General features: G+C 40.9%; 1 protein-coding gene and 1 long non-coding RNA gene across 2 annotated transcripts in view; one reads left to right on the forward strand and one right to left on the reverse strand.

Moving 5' to 3' along the window:
• The window catches only part of LOC143485361 (uncharacterized), a 207038-nt gene that overhangs the window by 164550 nt on the left and 22244 nt on the right, over positions 1 to 20244 (reverse strand). Inside the window, exons 7-20 of the mRNA XM_076984757.1 lie at positions 9623 to 9760; positions 9273 to 9416; positions 8379 to 8575; positions 6356 to 6497; positions 6015 to 6080; positions 5586 to 5703; positions 5284 to 5389; positions 4741 to 4976; positions 3768 to 3893; positions 3504 to 3630; positions 2957 to 3125; positions 2689 to 2871; positions 2309 to 2426; positions 2006 to 2111 (exon numbers count right to left, since the gene is read on the reverse strand). Of these exons, the coding sequence (XP_076840872.1) occupies positions 2006 to 2111; positions 2309 to 2426; positions 2689 to 2871; positions 2957 to 3125; positions 3504 to 3630; positions 3768 to 3893; positions 4741 to 4976; positions 5284 to 5389; positions 5586 to 5703; positions 6015 to 6080; positions 6356 to 6497; positions 8379 to 8575; positions 9273 to 9416; positions 9623 to 9760 (1976 nt within the window). The remainder of the gene's footprint in view (positions 1 to 2005; positions 2112 to 2308; positions 2427 to 2688; positions 2872 to 2956; positions 3126 to 3503; positions 3631 to 3767; positions 3894 to 4740; positions 4977 to 5283; positions 5390 to 5585; positions 5704 to 6014; positions 6081 to 6355; positions 6498 to 8378; positions 8576 to 9272; positions 9417 to 9622; positions 9761 to 20244) is intronic.
• LOC143485366 (uncharacterized) lies at positions 11125 to 16529 on the forward strand. The gene is made up of 4 exons (XR_013122852.1): positions 11125 to 11236; positions 13064 to 13241; positions 14428 to 14593; positions 15712 to 16529. It is a non-coding gene; the product is annotated as an uncharacterized LOC143485366 (long non-coding RNA).

Below are 20244 nucleotides of genomic sequence, written 5' to 3' on the forward strand. Positions count from 1 at the left end.
GCTGACGCATCTTATATCTTCGCATTCCTAGACACCTTTGTCCTCTCCTGGGAATACACACGTACGAATCACCACAAAACATGGAGTGATGATATTGAAGTCCACATATTGCTTCATACTTTGATTCTATCCCAAAGGTTTCAAGCCGGTTCATTTTGAACCATGCTCTGTCCTTTAACTACTGGGTCTGGGACTACACTGTGCATGCCTTACTGTAAATACAATGTGTGGTGCCACACACTGCCCTGTACTTTATTATTTGTTTACAATATATGTCTACCATCACAGTTTAGATGGTTTTTTTATTGCAGTCTGTTTCACCTAAAAGTTTTGTGAATAAGCTTTGTTTAGTGAGTAAACATGGGGCATAGTGGCTGAATGGGATAAAAAATCCTCATCATGTATCCAAACATGAATCACTACCTTGGATTTCAGAGTGAGGACAGTGTTCCTGATGGTTGCCAGGTCTTTGGCAGGGATGCACTTTTCCACCATCTTATCAAAGTCATGGTGGGAGGACAGGAACAGCAGCATACGCCGGCCCAAGCGCCTGAGACGAAGAACAGACCCCAAAACAGGAGAGAACCGTGAGTGAGGGACCCGTAACTCACAGCACACCGACCATTTATTTACCAGGGTACAATTTTACAAGGCCGTCTGTGTGTAGAAAACACGATAGTGCTTCTATTACTCTACAATTTAACAGCATTTGCTGACTTCAGAGTATCAGACTAGGAGACTAAAAGAATCAGCAAAAGATTACTATCTGGGAAACTGAATAAGCTTTGTAGAATCCTCGTTCTGATCCCAGTACTAACCTGGTTTCTTGGGAAGCGTCCTGTGCCAACTTGGAGACTGCAGGGATAATTCTCGCTATGACGTCTTTTGCCCCAGACAATAAGCGGCCAGCGCCAATCTTCTCTACCAAAGTAGCCAAGTGCAGAGCAGTACACTTTCTTACTGCAGCATTCAGATGACTTTTGAGGAAAACAGAAGGAAAAAAATTAGGGCATTCAAAAAAAGAAGGTAATAACTATTAATCCATCCAATCAATGTATACAGTACAACTTTTAGCTTCTATAAAGAAACTTAATACCCATATGTATGATCTAAGTGCACAATCAAATTATCATATTCTATTCGATGGCTTAGTTTGCACCAGTTAGTGTACATCTGTATTTTTTAAACAGAAAATGTTTGCATGTCCTCTGTGAGCTAGCTAACTAGCCTATTCTTTAAGCGGTGTGAAGGGCAGTTTGGATCAGCAGAGAGGAGGTGGAACGCAATAAAAATAATATTTAACAGGATAAATAACTAAAAATATTGATATAGGCCAGGGCACTATTTTGAAATAACAATGGAAAAGTAAAAACCGCAGACAAAATCAGTGCTTTGTTAGCTTCTTGTGACTGTTGTTGCTATCTGAAAGCCACAGTTTAAAGCTCACTGCAGGCTAACTGACCAGAGTCCTCCAGCGAGAAGGGCGTTCATGCTCCGAATGGGGGTGCAGTTCTGCACCATGCTGTCCAGAGCTGTGTCCACGTCCTGCCTGATGAAGGCATTGGACTCCGCTGCTTTGTGAAGGAGGACCTTAGCTGTAGCCTCCACTTCCTGGTCCATCCCTTTCTGCAGGCTGGAGTACAACTCCCTCAAGGACACCACCGCCATGCGGGACACGGCAGAGCGCAGGTTCTGCACCTGCAGGAAAGACGACGTTCCAGCTCGTTTCAGCCACATCCAACACTGCCACCGCCATCGTAATAAGTATAATCCTCCACTGCAATGTGTTATGTAGGCGGAAATACCTTAATCACTAATTACAGTTAGCTATGCCATCTGAATTTCAATTAGATGAGAAATGTTTTTATAAAAAAGGAATTTCAAAGTACTTTGCTATCGCTGACTTGACTTTGTCAGCAACATCACCTGTAATATGTACATGCTCATGGTGTCTGCCAATTTTAGAATTCAGACCGATACACAGTCAGCAAATCTAGTGGCTTACCTCTTGAATAAGAACAATGCAGACATCATGACGCCTGCTGCCAAGCACATCAGAGTGATGCTGAGCCAATCTACGGATGAACATCAACCCTTCAATTTTCTTCTCCCTGTATGAAGATATTGAACATAGACACACACTGTAACCATCGGCTACTGAAAGAAAAAAATGCTACAAGAAAATGGACAAAGAGGAAAAAACTTCACTAAATACATGCATACTTACCATATATGCAGAACACCATAAATGACTTGCTGTTTAACCTGCCCTAGCCAAATGCTTCAGAATTTTGCAGGCGTGACTTACCAGTCATCAGAGCTAAGCAGACTGAAGCTCTGAGCGAGAGCGAGGTCTGGATCGGAGAAGGTCCGTAAAGTCTGCTGCTCGTGGGGATCCTTCCTGGGAGGTCCTGGTTTGAGTTCATCTAGAGAGGAATACCAGAACCCAAACAAACTGACTAGGACTTTTAGGGCTACCAGCTCAACTTTGGTCAAATTAGCTTGAAGGCTGACAGCAAAACATTATTCAATGTGGTGAACTAGATTTAAAACATTGTTGTGTAATGCAGTGTTAACAGCAAAGCAATTTACATGCAAGTGCAGTGATCACACATGAAGTGCTGAAGAGCAGGCAACACTCATCAGAACTGTTTGAAAGGGACGGACGTGCTCTGATCAGTCTGGTACCTCGTCTGCGTCGTGGCAGCATGTTTTTAGTAGGGACAGCCGTGGGGGGGCTGGGATGAAGCGGAGGACTCAAACTTTTGACGGGACTTCTGGGGGTGCGTGCGTTTCTGGAGCTTGAGGGCAAATCATCCAGGATGACACCGGTCTTAGTCTGTGCTGGAAGACTACTGTTCAGCTGCAGGTCTGATGGGAAAGAGGTTCACGGGTAAGCGGTAATGTAAGGTTCTCAAGAAACAGGAGGGGAGCATTCGCCGAAGTCAGCCGTTACCTTTCAGAGGTGCCGCGTCGTCTGGGCTCACGTCCCTGACCGTGTGCCTAAGGCTGCGCTTCATTCGCTGCGTGTTCTGATGCTCCACCTGTGCGGCTGGAGCTTCTTGCTGCTCCAGACGAGGGAGACACATCTTGTATCTTGGAATCCTAGACAACTTTGTCCTCTCCTGGGAATACACACGTACAAATCACCACAAAACATGGAGTGATGATATTGAAGTCCACATATTGCTTCATACTTTGATTCTATCCCAAAGGTTTCAAGCCGGTTCATTTTGAACTATGCTCTGTCCTTTAACTACTGGGTCTGGGACTACACTGTGCATGCCTTACTGTAAATACAATGTGTGGTGCCACGCACTGCCCTGTACTTTATTATTTGTTTACAATATATGTCTACCATCACAGTTTAGATGGTTTTTTTTTATTGCAGTCTGTTTCACCTAAAAGTTTTGTGAATAAGCTTTGTTTAGTGAGTAAACATGGGGCATAGTGGCTGAATGGGATAAAAAATCCTCATCATGTATCCAAACATGAATCGCTACCTTGGATTTCAGAGTGTGGACAGTGTCCCTGATGGTTGCCAGGTCTTTGGCAGGGATGTACTTTTCCACCATCTTATCAAAGTCATGGTGGGAGGACAGGAACAGCAGCATACGCCGGCCCAAGCGCCTGAGACGAAGAACAGACCCCAAAACAGGAGAGAACCGTGAGTGAGAGACCCGTGACTCACAGCATACCGACCATTTATTACTATCTGGGAAACTGAATAAGCCTTGTAGAATCCTCGTTCTGATCCCAGTACTAACCTGGTTTCTTGGGAAGAGTCCTGTGCCAACTTGGAGACTGCAGGAATAATTCGCTCTGCACCAATCTTCTCTACCAAAGTAGCCAAGTGCCGAGCAGTACACTTTCTTACTGCAGCATTCAGATGACTTTTGAGGAAAACAGAAGGAAAACAATTAGGGCATTCAAAAAAAGAAGGTAATAACTATTAATCCATCCAATCAATGTATACAGTACAACTTTTAGCTTCTAAAAAGAAACTTAATACCCTTATGTATGATCTAAGTGCACAACCAAATGATCATATTCTATTTGATGGCTTAGTTTGCACCAGTTATTGTACATCTGTAATTTTTAAACAGAAAATGTTTGCATGTCCTCTGTGAGCTAGCTAACTAGCCTATTCTTTAAGTGGTGTGAAGGGCAGTTTGGATCAGCAGAGCGGAGATGGAACACAATAAAAAGAATATACAAGAGGATAAATAACTAAAAATATTGACAGGGTGTCTACAGGTTTGACCAAGTGAAAATTTAGACATTTTAAGACTTTTTAATACTGTTTTCCAAATAAAATTAAAACCAACTCGCAAGAACATACACGTTAAAATAAAGCACAAAAACTAACTGATTATTAGTTTTTGTGCTTTATTTTAACGTGTATGATCTTGCGAGTTGGCTTTAATTTTATTTGGAATTTTATTTAATTTTATTTGGAATCTACCGATATCCGCCCCCGAATTTCAACACATGGCTGACGGAATTATTCCTCCCTAAATTTAGCTCCGCAAATTTAAGATATTTTGGTTGAAAATTTAAGACAAAATAAGACTTTTCAAGGCCTTATTTGACAAAAATTAAACTTAATACCATTTAAGACTTTTTAAGGACCCGCGGCCACCCTGATTGATATAGGCCAGGGCAATATTTTGAAAGAACAATGGAGAAGTAAAAATTATCTGAAAGCCTCAGTTTAAAGCTCACTGCAGGCTAACTGACCAGAGTCCTCCAGCGAGAAGGGCGTTCATGCTCCGAATGGGGGTGCAGTTCTGCACCATGCTGTCCAGAGCTGTGTCCACGTCCTGCCTGATGAAGGCATTGGACTCCGCTGCTTTGTGGAGGAGGACCTTAGCTGTAGCCTCCACTTCCTGGTCCATCCCTTTCTGCAGGCTGGAGTACAACTCCCTCAAGGACACCACCGCCATGCGGGACACGGCAGAGCGCAGGTGCAGCACCTGCAGGAAAGACAACGTTCCAGCTCTTTTCAGCCACATCCAACACTGCCACCGCCATCGTAATAAGTATAATCCACCACTGCAATGTGTTATGTAGGCGGAAATACCTTAATCACTAATTACAGTTAGCTATGCCATCTGAATTTCAATTAGATGAGAAATGTTTTTATAAAAAAGGAATTTCAAAGTGCTATGCTAACTCTGACTTGACTTTGTCAGCAACATCACCTGTAATATGTACATGCTCATGGTGTCTGCCAATTTTAGAATTCAGACCGATACACAGTCAGCAAATCTAGTGGCTTACCTCTTGAATAAGAACAATGCAGACCTCATGAAGCCTGCTGCCAAGCACATCAGAGTGATGCTGAGCCAATCTACGGATGAACATCAACCCTTCAATTTTCTTCTCCCTGTATAAAGATATTGGACATAGACACACACTGTAACCATCGGCTACTGCAAGAAAAAATGCTACAAGAAAAGGGACAAAGAGGAAAAAACTTCACTAAATACATGCATACTTACCATATATGCAGAACACCATAAATGACTTGCTGTTTAACCTGCCCTAGCCAAATGCTTCAGAATTTTGCAGGTGTGACTTACCAGTCATCAGAGCTAAGCAGACTGAAGCTCTGAGCGAGAGCGAGGTCTGGTTTGGAGAAGGGCCGTAAAGTCTGCTGCGAGTAGGGATCCTTCCGGGGAGTTCCTGGTTTGAGTTCATCTAGAGAGGAATACCAATCAATCAATCAATCAAAATGTATTTATATAGCGCTTTTTACAACAGTTGTTGTCACAAAGCAGCTTTACAAGTGTCCCAATAAGTGTTAACTGCTATAAATGCATGACAGGCACCATAAAACAAAAGACACTCACACTTTACCAGAACCCAAACAAACTGACTAGGACTTTTAGGGCTATCAGCTCAACTTTGGTCAAATCAGCCTGAAGACAGCAAAACATTATTCAACATGGAGAACTAGATTTAAAACATTGTGTTGTGTAATGCAGTGTTAACAGCAAACCAATTCCAACCTCTGCCAATTACTCCTTCAGACATGTCGTCAGCAGGGGACGCCCTGGTGCTTTGCACTTGAGATCCTGAAAAGCACAATACATATTAACACATACTCTATCAAAAATCTCAAATATAACTTCTGGTTTCATAGTGGTTTCTTCATGGTGTAGAAAAACAATGTTAATGGGTGCAGGTATAGCAATGTACAAGAGGATCAGCAGGGGCTTTTTGTTTGTAGTATAGGGCTTTCAAAGCAGTTTTTACTTTTTTAATACTTTTTTCTTTTACTTTTTTTGTTGTTGTTGCTGCAACAAATGGTTTGGATGCCATTTCCAGGAGAGCAAAAGAGTGAGCTCACCTTTGGCAGGCCTGAAGGCACGGAGTGGCTCTCGGCCAGCAGGTTTGGTGAGTGGAGGCAACATTGCTTCTCTGCCACTCGCATTCACCTTAGCCCGCTTCTTAGCCACTCTTTTACGCAAGAGGCGCAGGGAGTTCATCATCTGAAAAATAAAGAGTCTGTCAGCCCAAGTGCAACTGCCCATACCCACTATATCCGTCAAGTACAAGTACATACAACAATACTATACAAGTATTGAATGACCAAAGAAACACAAATTTTGCCCAGTTTAAAGCTGGATCCTCCCTGTATGTTAGGTAAATGACATTTACTGGGTCTATTATTATTAACTACATATCAATGCCTTGATGCCAGAATATATGAAGAGTTTGGTTCCGAAACGCGATAAATGCAGTTAAAAAAAAAAAGAGTTAGAATCAGAATGGTATGTGACCACTCTTGAAAAGCCAATATTCAATTTTTATCAAAACGCCACATCCGCCGTGTAATACTGCCCTGCTTTCTCTCTTTCCTTCCAAAATGCAACAATCGCCAATCCTGATTTCCCGCAGTACGCCACATCTCCACTCATCCAATCACAGTGCACCACCAGATACGGAATGTAAACATCATAGCACGCGACCTGTTGAGCCGCCCGGCATTTCATGTAGCTTACTTTGTTAAAATATGTCTCGTTTTTCACTCTCAAAGTCCGCAAAAATGAACGGTTTTGATGATATAGAGGAGCCTGTTCGTATAGCAGTTATTGGAAAAAGAGATATATTTATTTTATTTTATCAATGCCCAGGTTCTGACCAGTCCCACTGTCGGCGGCAGAATATCAGCGGCAGACTATCCAGCCCCTAACCGAGAATCGTTACATCGCCGCGAAATAGACGGACTGGCTAAAGTGCGCACGTTTAGCTCGCAAAATTATCAAACGTGGAAAAGATTTAGCTCTGTGACTCATGTACAAACACTGTTTGCTGGGGGTTGTTCATAACCAAGCTAGGAGCAGGGTTATTATATTATAATAATATAAATTTATATATTATATGAATTTGTGTTTTTAGGCCCAATGGTCAAACTATTATATTAAGATGTACAATTTACAGTTATTTATTATTGTATTTTGCACATTTTCAGTCAAAAAAAATTTCTAATAATGACAAAGGATATATAAGACATTTTGAAAAAAACATGGCATGGATTTATTGCGTTTTGTGAAAAAATGAATTGTTTTTTTTAAATAAATCTTTAAATATTAAAATCTTGATTTAATTTGTTTGTGTTTTTTTAACCTTAGTATGGTATTTGATAGTTTGAAACAAAAAACTGTGGTTTTCAGCCTACCACTTAAAGAAAACACATTTTTACTCAAATTGATCAAAATGGATTTATAGCGTTTTGGAACCAAACTCTTCATATCTTAACTAGGTTAATTTATTTATTCACAGCCACCATATACCCAAAGTGAGATGGATACTCTCAACCAGACAATGCTCCCTCTCATAGTGCTAGGACTATGTTGATATCCTTAACAACTGAGATAAACGCAAATGTAGCATCAGCAGAAGGAAACATCATCTCATCATATTTGGACACCTAAGCAAAGCATATCGCATGCATGGTCAGATTTAATACTGGGATGCTACAGGGCCTTTATTATGTAAACACAGACGTTAGGTTTGTCAGCTTATATTAGGACCAATGCTGTGTTTATGCATTAAAATCCAGAAAGTACAACACTTGAGTAACATTTGCAGGCAGCAACCAAAGAAATCTATCAGTTATGTTGTATCAGTTGGTGTAATCAGTTGGTGTATTTGTATGTATTTTAAATGTTTTATGCTATGTAAAATTCTACATGTTTTTTCTTTATGAGTTGGGCATATATTGTACTTTTTAGCCTCTATACAGCACTTTGGTTGACTCCGTCATAAAAAATGTGCTTTATAAATAAACTTACTTACTTACTAGTTAAACTAATGCATGAGACTGAGATACTCCAACTATGTACAACATGATATATGTTCCTACTGACCTCCTCCTTGTCCACTGGCTCCTCATCTGGGTCATGTATGAGGGCGAGGTCCAGGTGGAGGTTCCTGCCAGGCTTCTCCTCCTGCAGGGCTTCCACTGGGGAGGTGGGCGGAGAAGGTCTCATCAGTCCTGACGAGGTCCCTCTCGTGCGTGAAGTGAGCACAGGCAGTTTGGAACACCTGCTGGAGCCAACTTCACCTGCATGGGTGAATAAGGCCATTAGCAGAAATTACCTCACCATAACATTTCTCAGTGCCTTAGTACTACGTTGCATGTTTCTTTATCTGAAAGTGCCACTGAAATATGATTCAAGCAAGATGGACCGAGAACGGCAACTTCTCATATGCATCTTGCTACAATTCATGTAATGGCAGCACAATGAAGTAGTACTGAATAACTGAAAGCAGGGCATCCGTGAGCCCAGAAGCAGGAAGACATTTATCAGAGCTTCAGTATATGTGTGACCCAGTTTTACAATTTGATTCAATTTAATTATTTTGGCACAATTCAGAATTATTTTAATTCTGATACTGGTAGATACATTAGCCTAGCTCTGCTAATGGCTAGCACATCTCGCCTCTGCTAGACACTGTTCCATTACTGAGTGAAACCATGTCAGATGAAGATCATCAAATTTGAATTTAAGTATTTTGTACATTTGACAAGTGGTGACTATAAATGATCTACGTATATGCACATTTGTTGGTTAAAATTAAATTCATATAGAATATATGACCACAAAATTAGATCTGCTCATCAATTTACCACTGACGTGGGAACAAGTGCAAGACAAGCTTAGTGCAAGACCAACTTAACTTAAGCGGGCACCCAAATAACCAGCCATGCCTCACTGTGTGTGCCTAGCACGTTCTTAGCAACGTAGCCATGCACTCACCAGTACTGTCCCTCCACGGGCCCGGGTCTCTGCGCCGAGGGCTTGTATCTCGCTGCACTCCCGGAAGAGTGGCCAGAGGGTAGGAGGGCAGTAGGAAATACCCGGGGGGGTTCTCAGGTAGCAAGCGGCTGGATTTGGGCAAACCTGCGTGGGAAAGGGCATCCATGCTCATGAGTTTAGCTCCGCTCACTTGACACCTGAGTGAAGTTTCTGACTAACTGATCTCCTTGTTCCCAAATATCGTATTTAGCAATATTTTAACACAAAACAAATGATGCAACATTATAAATTCTACATTTTGTACAGGTATTTCAATGACATATAAAGTAAAGCCAACATCAATAAGTCACCTCTACCAGCATCACTGGGGTTAGCTGCTTCGAAGATGTCTGGGAGCAAGGGTTGAAGATGTCTGCTGCTCCCGTGAAGTCTCCCCACTCTCTCTCTCCTCCACCCTGGAGAGTGGAGCTGGGGAGGCTCCACTGAACCTGGACATGAAACACAGACAGAACTGTAGAGGACACGTTCAATCTTCAGACCAGCATATGAAATTAACCTTATACTGCAGATTCGCACGCCCGGTGGCCATTTTTAACATTTTTGACATAGTTCACATTAAAACTAGATATCTCAAGTTGTACATATAGGAAAATTATCATTCATGGCTCAAACTGAAGTAGGCAGTTGGGGGAACATATTAATACACTTCAGTATCATATTCACATAATTTGGTTTATTTTAGAGCCTCTATTGCAGATGCTAATATGCCAGGAATGTCACAAATGCTGACTTGAACTTGAACATGACTGGAATGTATATTCACATAGTTATTCAAATTAGGTATCAGAAATTACAATAAATTTCGCTAGGGTCTTTTCTAACAACACAGAAAAAATGGAGCAAATCCATGCAAGCATTGAAAAGTTATTCAGCTTTATCCAAGGTATGTCAAGTGCACCACACCCATGTCTAAATATGCCACACCCAACACACACCATTAGCCAACTAAGCTAACATGCCAACAAATTCCTTACACGAAACCGAGGAGCTACGACAAACAACAATGCTGCACATATTACAGCAAGACCAGAAAATTCCAATGACTAAATTTCATGTCCAAATATGAACGTTATGATATCATATTTATGTCCAATATAGTCCGACAGCATAAGCTAGGTTACCGTAGCCAACTCCGGTAGCATCCGACACGATACAGAGTGCTGCAGCACTCAAACGCTCTAAAACTGTTTATAATCTAACGCTTAGTTAATGTTTAGTATTAGAATATATATTTTGTACAATATCGCTTATGAAAAATTATCCATTGTTACTCACAGTACGTAGAATCGCGTCGTAGCCGGTGTACCGTCTCACTTCCGGGTTGGCGAAAATTCCGAAAATTGCTTATATATTCCACACAAAGTAATCCGTTTATGTTCAAAAGTATCCACAATCCGCATAAAAACGAACAAAATAATCCATGGCTGCTTCAGTTTCGCCGAACAGTGTGTTCTGGGGAGCTTAGCTTAGGTTAGCAAAGGGTTAGCTTATGTTGCTATGCTAGCGGCCGAAATTGGAAATGAAGCGCCAGTTTCCGAGGGCTCAATTTAAAAATATACTTGACCAATCATGTCATATGAGGGCTGGCTAGCTTCGGAAGGATGTACACTATTGGTTAGAACAGCTTTCAATCACTTCTGAGGCGCCAGCTTGTCTCTGTGGGCTTATTGGTTCACCCTCCCCCCCTCCCCTTCGCACCTCGCCGTGGGAGAGGTTGTAAAACCTGTCACTCAAAGTCACTACCCCACTTTAGACCAATAAAAACCACTCAAATCAAAGCAGAACCGCTGCAGCTTTGTAATGAGGGGTCAAATCAGCGTTAAGAATGCTTCTGTGACGCTTAGGGGGCAGATTTGTCGGAGTGTCTCATTCAGGAAGCGGATTTTGGAAAATTTTGCAGTGAGGTGAGCAAGCTTTTTAAGGTACTTAACCACAACGGATCTACGCTGTTAAGGTCTTAAATTAAAGCCTTATTAGTAAACGATTTTTAGGTGACAAAACATTAAGACATTTCACAACATAAATATGTTTTGTAAACGGATATGTCGGGAGACCCCCTCGCGGGGTGCACTTTTGTGGTCAACTTCAAAGCCGGATATCTCGCGATCGGCTGCACGTAGACGGCTGAAACTCGGTAGGCATGTAGATGGGATAGGAAATTTTGATTTAAGCGCTGTTGTTCGGAGATTCATTAATGTTTAATATGTTTTATATCGCCGTAAAGGAGCTGGGCCCGCCGGCGGGCCCACTAGGGGGCGCTTCTGCATAATAGGGCAGATCATACTGCATTTTAAATAATAATAGATTATGATAATGGATATTTTGGCATGTGGGATTGGCATTCTGGGGAGTAGGGTGCTGGCACAATCAACTGACTGCAATAAAACATTCAAGTCTAGTCTTGCTTGTAAGCTCACATTGTCCTTGCCAACAGAAGTAGGTACAAAGCACAAACTCCTTATATCACACAGACTGCTGCTGCATACCACTGCTTAATGCTGGCCAGGTGATACCCAATACTTAAAGAAGCCATGTTACATAGATTACAAAGATTAATAGATATATGCTTTGGCAGCAGTCCAGATGAGGTATCAAAAGCCAGCAAAGCAGCATGACAATGTTTTGTTTATATTGTTTGGGGGTGTACTAAAATAGTGATAAATGACATCTGTAATCCATATACATGTATTATCAGTATTATACTATGCTGGTATAACAATGATTCGAAGCATTATAACCTTAGACCAGGGGTCTCCAACACGTCGCTCGCGAGCTACCAGTAGCTCGCCACCCCTTTCCGAATAGCTCGCCAAAGGGCCAATGAATTACATATAAATTTGTAAACCTAATTGGTCCCATCGAGAAATCTACTTAAATTCATGTCCAATCAAAATTCACAGTTGTCCCTCCCCTTCTAACACTAAATGATTATTCGCCAATTATACAACAGTTAGTTCACAATCCGACTGGTTGAGAAGTGTTCTAACCCTGCAGATATGTGTGATAACAGCACGGTATTCTTGTTCTCTGTATCACTCCGCGGACGCGTTGTCAAGTAACGGCATGTACATATATTCACTATAACACACTCTCTCTCGTTTGCTATTGCTCAATTAGCTGTCAATCAAAAAGTTAGGCTGCCGTCAATATTGAATAAACCAGGGGTCACCCACGTCATGAGTCGCCACGTCATGTTTTTGCTACTATTATTATTACACGCAACTTTCGTTCGCCTCGCCACCCCCCCCAAACCAACTTTTCGTTCGATTGATGCGTTCTAATCTGGTAACCCTCCGCAATAATTTGTATCCAAGAAGTAGCTCCCAGTCTCAAAAAGGTTGGAGACCCCTGCCTTAGACTAAACACAACCGCCTAGCAGATAACGAGTGTCACTGTATGTGGGCTGTCAAGGTGCCCACTCTAAAGTGCTCTACTCTACACCAAACATATCACAGCTAAAGTAAAGAATGGAACATGAAATACATTCAGTTTTTTCTCGATGGAATCGGCATGTGCCTGTTTACAGCCTTGATATTCACCATGTGGGATCAGGGAGGAATTGGGTAAATACTGAAATGATCATATGACTCCTATCTTATCCGTGATCAGTGGAACTGATGGAGTTACAACTCTCCCCATGTTACAACCATACCCGGTCTCCCCTATAGGGCTTTCAAAGCAGTTTTTGCTTTTTTAATACTTTTTTTTTTTTTTTACTTTTTTTGTTGTAGTTGCTGCAACAAATGGTTTGGATGCCATTTCCAGGAGAGCAAAAGAGTGAGCTCACCTTTGGCAGGCCTGAAGGCACGGAGTGGCTCTCGGCCAGCAGGTTTGGGGAGTGGAGGCAACATTGTGATGGTGGGCGGAGAAGGCCTCATCAGTCCTGACCTGGTCACTCTCGTGCGTGAAGTGAGCACAGGCAGTTTAGAACACCTGCTGGAGCCAACTTCACCTGCATGGGCGAATAAGGACATTAGCAGAAATTACCTCACCATAACATTTCTCAGTGCCTTAGTACTACGTTGCATGTTTCTTTATCTGAAAGTGCCACTGAAATATGATTCAAGCAAGATGGACCGAGAACGGCAACTTCTCATATGCATCTTGCTACAATTCATGTAATGGCAGCACAATGAAGTAGTACTGAATAACTGAAAGCAGGGCATCCGTGAGCCCAGAAGCAGGAAGACATTTATCAGAGCTTCAGTATATGTGTGACCCAGTTTTAGTTTAGCTTAGTTATGATTCTTTTAGTTCATTGCATCATGAAATCTTACATTTCAATACAATTTGATTCAATTTAATTTAGTGCTGTTAATTCCAGGTGCCGCGATTAAAAGTCCTCACCAGGATTTTGCTCAAGCTTGCTAGATTTTCTAATTAGCAATTCAGGTAAAATTTGTGGAATCAACACAATCCAGGAAGCCAGAGCAAAATCCTGGTGAGGACTTTTAATCGCGGCACCTGGAATTGACAGCACTAATTTAATTATTTTGGCACAATTCAGAATTATTTTAATTCTGATACTGGTAGATACTGAAGAGCCAAACTACAGTACCTCCTAGCTCTGCTCATGGCTAGCACATCTCGCCTCTGCTAGACACTGCTAGACAGTCCAGATGAGGTATCAGAAACCAGCAAAGCAGCATGACAATGTTTTGTTTAGATTGTTTGGGGGTGTACTAAAATAGTGAAAAATGACATCTGTAATCCATATACATGTATTATCAGTATTATACTATGCCGGTATAACAATGATTCGAAGCATTATCACCTTAGACTAAACACAACCGCCTAGCAGATAAAGAGTGTCACAGTACACCCACACTGTATGTGGGTCGTCAAGGTGCCCACTCTAAAGTGCTCTACTCTACACCAAACATATCACAGGGCTACAGTGCCATGTGAATTCATTACAATGTTGAAGAATATGTGATGTCATATTTTCTGATAAAACTGATGTTTTACTGGTCAGGTCATGTGCAGAAAGCTGATGGTTCTGCACCTCTGCCAGTCCTTACAAACAAATGTAATGTTTTTTTCTACTTCATCATGCATGATTATTTGGTTTGTTGAATACGCATGTAATCTTCAGTGTTACACAGTACCAGTGTGGAGTGGTCCTTCTACAGGGATGTTAACATGGCCGACATCTGAGGGTCCCGCCGTCCTTCTGTGAGGGAAGGGTGCTGGTCCACAGGGATCCGTGTGGATCACTGTCGCTTGGGGGTTGTAGGGCACACCTGAAAATCCCACAGCAGGTAAAGTGAAACCCAGCACGCCTCCCAGTGAGGCTCAAATGCCTTGTGTTTCCCAATGAACAAGTGATTATAACAAGGGCTATGGTGCCATGTGATGCCATTAGAATGTGGGGAGAATGCTTAAGAATGTGATGTCATGTTAGAAATCTGTTTCTTTTTAAAAAAAAATATTTTTATTTGCTTTTTCCATGGCCACATGGACAATGTTAATACATATATGTAACATGGTGGGATTTATGAAAATTGTGCTGAGTCAAAGAAATCAAAGAAATAACCCATGCTCCATTAATTACATTATCCTGCACACATGAAATAAAGAGCTTGACAGTCATCACTAGAATAAATAAACATGTTATTTTTCTGAACCTTAGAAACCTACTATATAAATGGGTATATTTAACTTTTAATTATTATGAATAAGCCTATGGAAATCCATACTCATAAGAATTAATATACTGTCTTACATAGAAGTATAAAATGATGTACAGTATATGAAAATGTATTTTTCTCACCATGAGTGGTAAAACCTGGTGTGTCTTTGAAGTGGTTCTGTTCCTGTCCAGGCCTTGGCTGGTCAGTTGTCCTGGGGTAAAAACTCATTCTCCACCTGAAAAATAGAAAGAGAGAAAGATCTAGAAAAAATAGAAAGATTTGTTAGATTATTTAGGTTTGTAATTCTCAGCAAAATGTCGTGCGACTTGTTTTGAGCTTTTCAGCATCAAAACTGAATCCAAACATTCCACCTTCCCAACCAAACATTCTAAACCAAACGTTCCAAAGTTGAGTATCACGTGATATCACAATTTCCTGTTATTCTAACCAAAACACCAACTCAGCCAGGCTGCTACAATAACCTTTTTTTTTTTTTTACCTTTATTTACAATAATCGCTTACAAACAAAAACAAGGCACAAGTGGTAATACAAGGAATCAGAGTTAAACAAGTTGAGTAGCATATGTACAAAAAAGTAAATAATAAATAAATAATAACGCTAACGACAGCTAGCGTCGCCACAGCGGGCAGAAATTATCATACAGTTAAGCCCGCCCACTAAGAGGGAAGATATGATTGGTCAATTTTGCTGTCATTTGAAACTGGTTTTGCCCTGATTGGCCTAGGTGCACGCACCACTTCCTCGTTGGTGTCAGGATGGTACCGTATTTCCGGTTGGTATGCGGAAGTGTCGATGTCATGGCCGAGTCTAAATTCACAAGGTGCCTGTTGGAGTTCCCGAAATTTACCGTCAACGATGTGCGTCGTATTGTCAGAGCATCAAGTACAACGACACAGAGTCAACTTGAAAAGGGTTTCAAGTTCTACGTTTCATCCTACCTCTGCAATTTTGAAGGTAAGTGGCCGACGCTAGTTAGCTAGCTAGCCTGAGGTGGCAGTCTAATGAAGTGATGTTGTTTTTAGTAACGAACCGACCTGTCCTAGTACTAGAAATGCCTTTTAAAAACATGTTTGTATTTCTGATGGAAGTATCAGGCAAAAGTAAGGCTAATGAGATAACAGTGAGGGCTCACTGCTACAGATCTATGAAGAAAACAGATACGCCACACCAGCTGAGAGTAGGACTGGTTAAAATGACACGAGTTCTGTTCAGTGTCACGTTCAAAGTTCTGTTGAACAAGTTCAAAAGTGAGTTCAACACAAGTTCAATCTTTTATCCTTGCTCTTACTTCACGTAAGCTGTGATAACCATAGGCATTGGTTTTCAAAGCTTACAATGGTAGCCAAATGCAGAGTAGCTGAGTGGGAATCATTAGCAGTCTGTTTTGCCTATAGTAAACAAATGGGAGTTTATTTTACAGTTCGAGCTATTGTTATCTACCTCTATGACTCAAAAGCAGAATATAGTCCACCTCAGCTATTCTTCAAACTGCATTTTCTAAAATCTGTCAATCTGTCTTTCAAATCTTTCATCTTAACTTCTTTATTAACATATGGCTGCAACACTTACACCTATTAACATATTCTGATAACACTCTTCAAGAAGCAGTTGAAGTAAAACCTGCACTGTTCTGTTGTTGGTGGTGGAAACAACAAAATAATATAAATATAAGTAGGCCTGTTTCACTCCTATGTGTAAGCATTTCATCTGGAGTGAAAATGAAGTTTAAATCTAAAATATATTTAGTTTATAGTTGCTCAGTGAACTAGTAGATTGAACCATGCACAACACTGTAGAATAGAAAGACAGTATAGCCAAGTGTTTTAAGAGTGATGCAAAACAGCACAAACGTTACATGAGACAATAGACAAGTGACATTCACCACTACCAACATGATGGGACAGATATTGCGCCTATTGACATTGCTGAAGTCTTCTTTTCAAGATATTAAATATTGCCTCTTGTGTATTTCAGATGACATTACGTGATTCAATGCCAGTTGTGCTCATTAAGAGCAACTGCTCTTGTGTTGCTAGTTGCGGAATCTGCAACCACTTGGTTGCATTGCTTTTCCAGACTGCTCATTATTCTGAATCTGGCATGTCTGTCGATCCCTCCTGTCCTTTCATGCACACAGACAGAACAGAAGTGGCATAAATCACCAACAATGGTTTGTCTTATTTCATTATTTAATGTTAGTTAATGTATCACAGTCACTTTACTAACACCATCTTTTAAATTAATAGGGGGTGAAGCCTGGACCCGTGGATGCCATGGTTGTCCTAAAGCCAAAACCAGGTGCTACTACAGCCAGTGGAGTTAGGTATGTAGTACCAAATTTAATAGGCAGATTACAGTGTGTGGTAAAAAAAAATGAATGCTTTTGATCATCTGATAAGACCCTGTTCTCTTCAAGATTTAATTTAGCCTCGTTGTACTTCAGATGACATGTGATATGTGATTCACAATCAGTTGTGCTGGTGAACAGATTACAATGTGTAAAAATAAATGTTATTCACTCTTCTTTTATTTCAGAAGTACACTTTTCAAGGGCTACAGCGGTGAGCTCCCACACCCGGCCACCCTCAATCATGGACCAGTCTACGCTGGAATCAAAGCAGATTCTCTTCCACTCATCTGCACAATGAACATCTCGCCTGACAAGCCACTTGTGGACTCCATCTTTGGGAAGGTACAAGTTGGCAGTGTACTGTCCTATCAACAACCACCACCTCCATCTGACAGTGTTGTCATACATGAGGATGCACCCCCATTCCCGAGTCTGCCACTAGAATGTTACCATCTAAGCCCACCTGAATATTCATTTGTGCCAACACACCAAGAACAGCTACACCTAAGCTCACTTTCTGTGACCTTGTCACAATCACACCTTATTGAGGAGGCAACAAGATCCCAAAGTGCTACACCTGAGTGGCATTCACTTAGGAGAGAAAGAGTGACTGCCTCACATTTCAGAGAGGTGAGCCACGTTAGAGGTCCAGGTGCTGCAGAAAGCCTGGCAGAAAGGATAATCCGAGGGACACGACAAACAGCACACATGAAGAGAGGACTTGAAATGGAAACAGGGGCCTTAAAGGACTATGCAGTTCTGAAAAACTTGAACTTGACCAAGTGTGGGCTAGTGATTCATCCAGATGCATCTTGGCTGGGTGCATCACCTGATGGACTTGTGTATGACACACTTGAGCGTCCATCATTTGGGCTTGTTGAAATTAAGTGCCCAAATGCACAAAGCTATGTAGACTGCAAATTCCTCAAAGTGGCACAAGGCCTACACAAATTGAAGGAGAGCCATTGTTATTATTGGCAAATCCAGTTCCAGTTATTGATTACTGGTATGCAGTGGTGTGATTTAGTTATCTGTGCCCATGATGATATCTTTGTGCAGCGAGTTTAGAGAGATAGCAGTGTATTAGAAGAGGTGAAAAGGAGGTGTGACATGTTTTTCTTTAACACTTACATGCCAAAATACCTCTCTATGACCAAGCAATGGAAAATCATAATGAAGACATGAACTCATGAACAATTAAAACAATTTCAATTTATTCTGTCAATTGTATTACTATTGTATTCATTAAATTTTTTTACAAATACAGTAAAAGTTAAGAAATACATAATGTATTGTGTTGTGTCAATTTTACATATAAAAGTGAAAGCATTTTATACAATTAATCATATTGCACTGTACCTTAACATTGCAGCCAATATTTACAGACTAGCATGACCTAAAGCAGGGGTCGGCAACCTTTTTGACTCGGAGCCACAAAAGCAAAATAATTGGAAATTTATTTCAGTGACGATGACATGTCACTCAAGCAAAGCGAAAGTAAATACCGGACATTTGTAAAATTCCACCCGAACATTTTTTAAAGTCTCAAAAATAATATACGTTAATTAAATACTCATTAATTCTATTCAAAAGCTGAGCTGCATCACAGGGATAAAGAGCTGCATGCGGCTCCGGAGCCGCGGGTTGCCGACCCGTGACCTTAAAGGGATCATTTTAAGGTTAGAGAAAAAATAAATAAATAAATCACCATAATTCACATTACATCATCCGTCTAATTCTGGATTGACACGGGTGAATAATGTATTTGCTTATATTTTTCTAATTGTTTAGATGTCGATTGTCAAACTGTAAGTGGATTAAATAAAATTGGATAAATTATATATATTTATGTTTTAAGAATATTTTTAGGCCCTCTGAGAGTATATATATATATATATATATATATATATATATATATATATATATACGGTCTCTGGTCTCAACACAGCTCCCTGTCAAATACTGCCCACTAGTGGGACAGTGATGTAGTACAAGTGACAAACTATAAAAAAAAAAACATACATTGCATAAAATTATACACATAATCACCATTAATAGGTTAAAAGCAGGAATGCTTAGATGTATAATAATTTATAGCTATAGTAAATTATATATGCTGTTTCAGTGTGCCTAAAAATACACCAATCAAAGAAGTGTGTGGATTATAGTTCTACTGTAAATTAAACATAGAAGTTATTTTTGTTGTATAGTCAAAGTCAAATTTATTTATATAGCTTTCACAACACGTCACAAAGCAGCTTTACAATCGTATGGGTCCAGATCCCTAATGAGCAAGCCAAGGCGACAGTGGCAAGGAAAAACTCCCTATGGTGGTGGGGATTAGGAAGAAACCTTGGGAGGACCAAGACTCAAAAGGGAACCCATCCTCCATTGGGTGGCCCGTTAGCACAAGTCCGTGGTGCGCAGGCTGGTTCTACAGATAATGTTTAAAGAGAGGTTTAAGGAAATCTCTCTTATTATTTGAGTGTTTGGAGTTGATTTAAGTGCTTTAGCTAATATTACTGTCATTTAATTACCCTCGCATAAGACCCAAAAACAAACACAAAAAGCAAGAACAAATGTTCAATTTAACCCACAAGCACTTAGTGTTGTGCTGAAGTCCTCCCTGAGGCCGGTCTGCAAAACCACACCCACTCAAAGGGGGCGTCAGTTCTGGCTGGGCTGGCTGGGACTGGAAGGCTCAGGTGGTAGTGCGTTGTGACCTGCTCTCGGGCAGGTAGAGGACCATCTCTAGAGACACCAGCACATTGAATTCAAAGGCGATCTGCTCCATCCTGCTAATGTGGAAGCTCTCCTCCAGCTCCTGCAAAGAGCAGAGACAGTGAGGGGCGGAGTTAGTGAAGGACCTGGAGCGCTCATTCTGATTGGCTGAGCTTCATGGGAACA

This window comes from Brachyhypopomus gauderio, unplaced genomic scaffold (genome assembly GCF_052324685.1).
Source record: "Brachyhypopomus gauderio isolate BG-103 unplaced genomic scaffold, BGAUD_0.2 sc34, whole genome shotgun sequence".
NCBI lineage: Eukaryota > Metazoa > Chordata > Actinopteri > Gymnotiformes > Hypopomidae > Brachyhypopomus > Brachyhypopomus gauderio.